This window comes from Microtus ochrogaster, chromosome 16 (assembly GCF_000317375.1).
Source record: "Microtus ochrogaster isolate Prairie Vole_2 chromosome 16, MicOch1.0, whole genome shotgun sequence".
NCBI classification, from domain to species: domain Eukaryota; kingdom Metazoa; phylum Chordata; class Mammalia; order Rodentia; family Cricetidae; genus Microtus; species Microtus ochrogaster.
Genome location: NC_022018.1, coordinates 31,521,108 through 31,529,125, shown reverse-complemented (window position 1 = coordinate 31,529,125; position 8,018 = coordinate 31,521,108). Strand labels below are relative to the sequence as shown.

At 46.4% G+C, this 8,018-nt stretch overlaps 1 protein-coding gene across 6 annotated transcripts in view; it reads right to left on the bottom strand.

Moving 5' to 3' along the window:
• Positions 1 to 339: 339 nt before the first annotated feature.
• Kiaa0319 (KIAA0319 ortholog) overlaps positions 340 to 8,018 on the bottom strand; it is a 53,946-nt gene continuing 46,267 nt past the window's right edge. For all 6 annotated transcript variants that reach the window (XM_026783026.1, XM_026783028.1, XM_005354979.3 and 3 more), the window contains 4 exons: positions 7,781 to 7,903; positions 5,595 to 5,685; positions 4,375 to 4,466; positions 340 to 2,072 (listed from right to left, as the gene is read on the bottom strand). In XM_026783026.1, the coding sequence (XP_026638827.1) occupies positions 1,894 to 2,072; positions 4,375 to 4,466; positions 5,595 to 5,685; positions 7,781 to 7,903 (485 nt within the window). In that variant the 3' untranslated portion in view covers positions 340 to 1,893. The remainder of the gene's footprint in view (positions 2,073 to 4,374; positions 4,467 to 5,594; positions 5,686 to 7,780; positions 7,904 to 8,018) is intronic.

The following is an 8,018-nucleotide window of genomic DNA, read 5'->3' as shown; positions in this document are numbered from 1 at the left end:
GTTTAAAAAAAAAATCACTTTTCCTCTAACAACATAGATAATACTGAACTAGGATGTATAGGCATAAACCGAGAAATTACTTTTAAAATAAAAGTACATTCCTACACATTTTAATTTGACCATTTTCCCAGTAAAGTATGATACAGTGCACTCTTTTTTTTTTTTTTTTTTTTTTGGTTTTTCGAGACAGGGTTTCTCTGTGGCTTTGGAGCCTGTCCTGGAACTAGCTCTTGTAGACCAGGCTGGTCTTGAACTCACAGAGATCCGCCTGCCTCTGCCTCCCGAGTGCTGGGATTAAAGGCGTGCGCCACCACTGCCCAGCTGATACAGTGCACTCTTGTTCATGGGTTTTGTTTTGTTTTGAGCTTTCTGTTACCTCTAGCTCAGAAATAGAAAATTCCAGAAACAAACAACTACTAAAATTTAAGTTGTGGTCCTAATTCTCCTACTTTTTTTCTTCGTTCTTTAACATAGGGTCTAACGTGTAGTCCAGGCTATCATCAAACTGACTGCGTAGCCAAGGCTAGCATTGAACTCCTGCTCCTCCTTGCTCTCCTTTCCCAGCTGCTGGGACTACAGTAGTGGGCTCTCCTACTCTTTGAATGCCTAGGCCATTGCCAAGGCTCCCAGCCCTAGGGCTCTGGGCAGCTGGACAACTGCACAAGTCTGTCAACATCTCAGCTAGCTGCAGTTCATTGCTCGGGTGCCACTTTGTGGGAGGATGTGCTTCCATTCCTCTTTGTGTAAAGAACTAAAACAAGATTTAGTTCTTTAAATTTTAAGAACGTCTTTAGGATTTTATTTTATGTGCATGAGTATTTTGCCTACATGCATGAACTCTGTACATTGCTGTTGCTAGTGGAGACCAGAAGAGGGCACTGAATCCCCTGCCCCCCAAAACTGGAGTTATGGACAGTTGTATGCCATCATGTGAGTACTAGGGACTGAACCACGGTCCTCTGCCAGAGCAGCGAGTGATCTTAAATTTAGCCATTTCTCTAGCGCCTTACATACATTTTTAAGCATAAGTAGTGAACTTTCTAACCAGTTACTTCTATGGGAAGTCTTTGTAGGAGCATGGTGACCACACTCCCCTCATTAAGAACATGTTTCAGAGTTTTGGAATATGTCCGCGGTCACTGGATCCTTCCCTTTTCTATGGCAGTGCTAAGGTGCATACTCAATAAAAGTCAGGGGAACAAGCAGTCAGTTTAATGTCCACCAGAGCTGAAAAAAGCCCCACCGTGGCCTCTTTTTCTTAAAGAACGAGAAGAAATGAGAAAGACAGAAAGAAAAGAATAGTAAAGGCTACCTTCAACATTCAACCTGCAAGTCCTTAGCCCCTCCCCACCTCAGTGCCTCCTGGCCTTAGATGCTGATTCTTCCTTAACTCCTGACCAACCACCATGGTCAACACAGGCAGCCCGCTGCATGCCGATGGCTGCTGCCTCCTAGATGAACAGCAAGCTGATCCAGCAGGTCCTCTGAGAGGCCACTCCTGGAAGGTTTCCTGTCACAGCTTCTGCAGAGAAATCAACCCCCCTTGTTTTTCCTAAGCGGCTATAAATAGAAACAAGTGCTAGCCTTATTTCACTGTGGGCAATAAATATAATAAGTGTCCAGCACAGAGACACAAAACTCTTTTCAGTACGCTCTGCCAAAGTTTTATGTGCCTCTTTCTCTATTACTGAGCCTCAGTTGAATAAGCAATGTTTTGTTTTGTCTTGGAAAGTCTAAGAACCCGGGTCTTTTAATAAATATGTAGAGCACAGAACAAGGCCCCTGGGAAGGGCTTGATAAAGTGCTGTGCCAAGCAGGAGTCAGTTTTGTGTTTCAGCTCCCACTGTCTGGTACCGAGTCACAGGCCCAAGTGGTCCCTCCACACACAGCCCATTATCTGTCCTTTGCACAGTAACCGAAGGAAGCTCCATTTCTGGCGGAACCATTCAGGGAACCCTTCGGGATCCCTCTCTCCATCCTCTCTCGGTTGAACAGTGTGTCCTGGTCGCTTTCGAACTCAGACTCTGATACCATCAGGCTAGAGTTGTGCTCGGTGCTCCGGTGCTTGATACCTGGGGAGAAGCAGGAAGAGCGTGAAGACAGGACCACGTCCCCTCACTGTCCTTTAGGCTGGGTTCCTGGGAGGACTGTGGCTTGTTACCTACGTGGCAGGCGGGTTATCATACCAGAAGCTTTGGCTGTTACCCTTGAACTTGAGCTCCAGCTTTGACACCAGCTTCATGACCCTGGACAAGGTACCTAACCTCTCCACATCTATTGGCAACCAAGCTCTCAGCCACTGGTTTGTGGTAAGACTGAAAGAAACTGCTTCTGTGAAGAGGAAGGGTTTGTCAGAATGTAGGCAGGAATCGAGACGGTTGGTGAGATAACCAACCCCAAGTACCTCAACCTCTGAGGGGAAAAGGCCCTATGACAGTGATTTTTTTATTGTCAAGTAAACACTGCTTAAGACAGTGTTTACTACTTAGTGAGGTATACCTCTGTGTGTGACTGTGAGAACTCTTCCAGACAGAGTCAATTGGCTGGGGATAATCTGCCCTGAACGTGGGCTGCACCATCACAGACAAAGTCAATTGACTGGGGATGATCTGTCCTGAACATGGGCTGCACCATCATATGCTCTGTGGTCTTGGGATGAATGAAAGTGAAGAAGGAGAAACCAGCTCAGGGCTGGCATCCCTAGACCCATACGGATGTGAGCGAGGAGCTCTAGGCTCCCATTGCTATAGCCAACCCCTGCTCCTACAGTCAGGTCTTTTCCATCAAAATGGACTGTATGCTCAGTTAACAAAGATGAGCCCTTCCTAGCTGGGGGCCTGGCCAACCCAAGGCTTTCCCCGAGGCCCCAGTGTATGGAGAAGGACTGTGATTCCTTGTCTGAAACTTGCTTGGCAGAGCCTATAATGGCCTGAGACCAGGGCCTTGAGGAAGTCATGGCTTCATTCTGAGAACTGGACTCCTCCTACACTAAGGCTCTGGTTGTTAGTCCCAAGGCCACTGTATGCTCGGTCTGTGATGCACTTGAGACACCTATGTCCCCTTCATGCAACATTGTTTGATTAGCTTCCTGCCGACTTTGGCCCTTTGTAGGATAGTTTGGGCTGACACTGTCACATTTTCCTTCCAGGAAAATGTAAGATACTATATTATATTTCTTAGCAAACTTTGTTGGCGTAAGACAAAGCTTGTGCAAATCTCCTGACCCTCGCCTTCCTGCCTCCTTTGTCGTCTCATCCTCTGGTCATTCCCCTTAGCGCCCTGTCGCTGAAGAATGACCTGCTGCTAAAGTCACTTCCTCTCTTAAGCTGCTGCTTGCCAGGTATTTGGTTACAACAACTTAACAGTACTCCGCACACACAGTCATTCCACAGACTCCACAGACTCCACACCCCCACCTCCCAAGATGTTGTCCTTGTTCTTCATGACAAGCCTTCTTCCTCAGGCTGGGATCAGATAGACTTCAGCCCTGTTGACAACATGTTGAGCCTCACAACTTTGAAAGTGATCACACCTCTCTATAAGAATTAAGTTACCGGCCAGGCACGCTTTAATCCCAGCACTAGAGGGGGAGAGGCAGGTAGAGCTCGGTGACTTTGAGGCCAGTCTGGTCTACAGAGTGAGTTCCCAGATAGCTAGGACTGTTACACAGAGAAACCCTGTCTCAAAAAAAAAAAAAAAACAAACAACCAAGCAAACAAACAAACAAACAACAATAAAAACACAAAAAGAAAAGAAACAAAGAGTTAAGTTACCTACAAACCCAGAATCAGCACTGAGCAGCCTCAGAGGGGCAGAGAAAGCACATGCAGTGGTGGTTAATATGTGAGCATCCAAAGGTTAACTGAAGTGGGTGGGAGGTGTCCTGAGCATAAGGGTCAACACACTTTGAGAAGACAACTTTCTGTAAACACCTCAGCGGATTGAGTGGATGTAAAGGAAGCAGCCAACAGAAATACGCCAGGGGGAAAGTACACTGTGGGTCATGTGCCCCATCCCCCTCTAACCCAGAGCAGAGAAGACCCAGGCACTGGGGACACCTCGAGGGAAGAGAAGTCTTGGTCCTGGGGTCACTTGGCAGAGGTTCAACCTTCAGTAAGCTCTTGCAATCCCTCACCCATTAATGTCTCCGAGTACTTGATTTGTTGTTACATTTCTATCACCATACCATCAGCTGCTCTCAGGCAGCCTGCCCGGCACACGGGGTTGAGGGCGTTCGTCTTTGCTTGCAGATTCCCAGGCTTGCTCTTCCAGACTAATTAAATGGTTGATTGCACCTTAGTCTCCGTTCACCCAATGTAATGTTCTGGCCAATGCCTACATAAGGTGTTGGAAGGTATCAGGAAATAGCCTTACCGTATTTGGGCCTCAGCTCCATTCTTTCCTGTTCATCCATGTTGTCTAGGATGGTATACTTCGTTTTCTTCCTTATCTTAGTCCTTTTCCGTCTAAAGAAACAATGAAAGACTCAGCTCAAACACTCAGCATGGGATTTTGCCCACCTAACTAAAGGGTTCACCTGCAGCTCTGGCGCCGGGGCCCCTTCAAGCAATGCTCAACACCTGTATACAGCCCCGGCTGCTTTCCCCTGTGAGTAATACCTCACTCAGAAAGATGTGGGTAAGCAAGTTTTCCCCAAATCAGTGCTAACCAAGAATATTCAGAGACGCAGGACTGAAACCAGCAACTGGAGGGAGGGGCACCTGGAAGAAGTGATAAGACAGCGAAGCCCCACAATGACCTTAGAAATAACTCTGTCGCAGGGCGATGGTGGCGCACGCCTTTAATCCCAGCACTCGGGAGGCAGAGACAGGCGGATCTCTGTGAGTTCGAGACCAGCCTGGTCTACAGAGCTAGTTCCAGGACAGGCTCCAAAGCCACAGAGAAACCCTGTCTCGAAAAACCAAAAAAAAAAAAAAAAAAAGAAAAGAAATAACTCTGTCTTTTTCCCACAAGACATAAAAACAGGGCTGATCATTAGTGTCTCATGCTAAGCTGGAAAGCATGACTCAAAAGCACTCATTAAAACTAACACTAAACTCAGGAAGCAGAGGCAGACAGATCTCCGTGAGGCCCACCTGGTCTACATAGCCATTCCCAGAAACAGCAACATGGTGAGACACTGTCTCAAAACAGACAAGTCACTACACTAAGGCAACCGTCAGCTTTGTCTGATCATGTCACCAAAAGCAAGGGCTTCTTCCTCTCACTTTAATGCTTGCTAGCTGGGGACTTTGAGAATATTAAGACTTCTGTGTCTCACGCCCTCACCTCCAGAAGAGTCCCTTTCTCTTGTGGTTGCTGGGAGGGCCAAATACAACAGGACAGTTAGAGCCATCACTGAATCAAAACAGTAAATGCTCAGTAGATGTCTCCAGTATTGATCATTTACTTAGATGCAGATGCCCTAGAGTATAAAGTGCATCATGTCGGGCCCATGAAGTCAGGTATGTTTTAACCCCGGCTGTCAGGTAGTCCGTTAAACAGTGAGACAAACGCAGGTACACAAGCCCAAAGCCATCCATCACGCCAGCTAAGGGTCTCCTTCTCTCCCAGTGAGCAAGCACATTAGGTACCTCCTGCAGCAGCAGATGCACAGCCAGGCCACAGCTCCCGTTACCGCTGTCAGGGTCAGTGCCAGTGCTGCCATGTAGAACACACTCCACTCTGCAAAACAAGAAGGCCGGAGTGCACAATGATACACTATTTATTCACCAGCTCTGTTCTGACACCTCACGGTGAGTCTGTCTGGGCAGAGGCCAGCTGTGGTGCTGGGACCACTCTGTGGGGCACGCAACAGATCCTAGCCAGGGCAACAGAATAATTGGCTTTGTCTACTTGGTGGAGGAACATAACTCAGGGACCTCAGGCACACAGTTCAGGCTAACTTGAAGAGCAGGAAATCCAAAGTAACTGAAGTGAGTCAGTGAAGCAACTATGCATCTTATATATAAGAATATGAATTATTAAAATGTTCATTCTAGATCCCAAGAATCATAACCTTCCCCTAAAAAGTCTATATGATATTTTTTTCTCCTCCTCCATCTTCTTTTTGAGACAAGCTCTCACATAAACTAAGCTGGTCTTGAACTCACTACATAGCCAAGGATGGTCTTGAACTTCTGACCTTCCTCCTCTAATCCCCAGTGTTGTATGGATATACACTCAACACCTGGTTTTATGTGGCACTGGAGACAGAGTTCTGGGTGTGCTAGGCAAGCAGTCTACCTACTAAGCTGGATCCCCAGACCCATGCCATGGTCTTCATAGAGCAGCAAGTCAAGGGTCTCTATGTCTGCCTGTGACATGAAGACATCAGTGCCAGAGGTAAATCTGGAAACTACTCTTCATTCCTTCTACATCCTAAGCTTTGAAGTAATAACTTAGGGGCAAAAATGCCAATGTGTGCCCAAGACAGTGGCACATGCTTTTAATCCCAGCATTTGGAAAGCAAAAGACAGGCAGATCTACATCAGTTTGAGGCCAGCTTGGTTAACATAAAGAGTTCCAGGACAGCAAGAATAATATAGAGAGACCATGTCTGAAAAAGAAAAAAATGAAAAAACAACAACAACAAAACCACCAATGAGACAGACTCGTGCTTGACCTGAATAAATATCATACCATCTCTGTAGTATAGCGGTCTGAAGCTGGCTCAACTCTGATGTTTGTGGGGAGTTCAAGAACACATCTTGGCAGGCAGCACTTAACATTTTTCTGCCATTTATGTCCACCTGGGTCCTCAGGCTAGCAAATTCATTCTTAAGAGTAAACTGCCATTAAAATGTAGCTTTCTAGCTGAGTATGGTGACTCGGATATGTAATCCTAAGACTCAGAAGGTGGAAGCAGAAAGATCATCTTCTGCTTTGTAGAGCATTCAAGGTCTGTATAGAGAATTCAAGGTCAAGAATCTTCAAGGTGATCTGCTGTGTAGAGAATTCAGAGTAAGATCAGGCTGTATGAATATGTGTGTGTGTGTGTGTGTGTGTGTGTGTACATATATATGTCTTATATGTCTTGTTTTGGAGTTGTATATTTATTCATTATATACTATATATACTATAAATACGTGAGTGTGTGTGTAAATGTGTGTATGTCTGTGTTTGCATGTGGTTTTCTCTCCAAAGAGACTGACAGACACCAACCTGGGCTGTGGGGCAAGACTGTGATTCTTGTGGCCGGTACCTGCCTGGGATGACTCCTAGCAGTGTGGGCCACATTTCCCATTTTGCATTATCCAAGTATGGGGTGTGCTATCATAAGGTCCCAACATCCTAAGCCACAGCAGATACATGGGAGAAAAGTCTCAACGCAGTTGTTGCTCAGCACTGCTCATCATGTAGAGCAGAATGGCCTTGCCAAATCTCTCTCTCTGGACACAGACTGAGACAAGGTTTTAATGTGCAATCAAGTGAACTGGTTCACTTGACTTCAGGTAAGAATGGGATTGGATGATTCTCTAGATGCTAAGCCAGGAAAAGATTGAGTGTCTTCAAGAATCACACCAGAAGCCGGGCGGTGGTGGCGCACGCCTTTAATCCCAGCACTCGGGAGGCAGAGGCAGGCGGATCTCTGTGAGTTCGAGACCAGCCTGGTCTACAGAGCTAGTGCCAGGACAGGCTCCAAAGCCACAGAGAAACCCTGTCTCGAAAAACCAAAAAAAAGAAGAACCACACCAGAAGCCATCATTTTACACACACACACACACACACACACACACACACACACACACACACACACACGCACACACTCCACACTTACCACAGTTGCTCTCGCCATCCCACATATAATGCTGTATGAGGTTCTCCATCCACAGCTGGGAGCAAATGCAACGTTTTGTGATGGGGTCACAGTGACCGTGACCTGAACATTTGAGAAGGCATCCTGTGAAAAGGGGTGCAGAAATGAGGTTACATGGGCAAAAGGAGGTCTCCAGTGTTCCACTTCCATAGTGGAAGCCCAGAACAAATGGGTGAATTAAAAAATCTCTTAAGAAGTT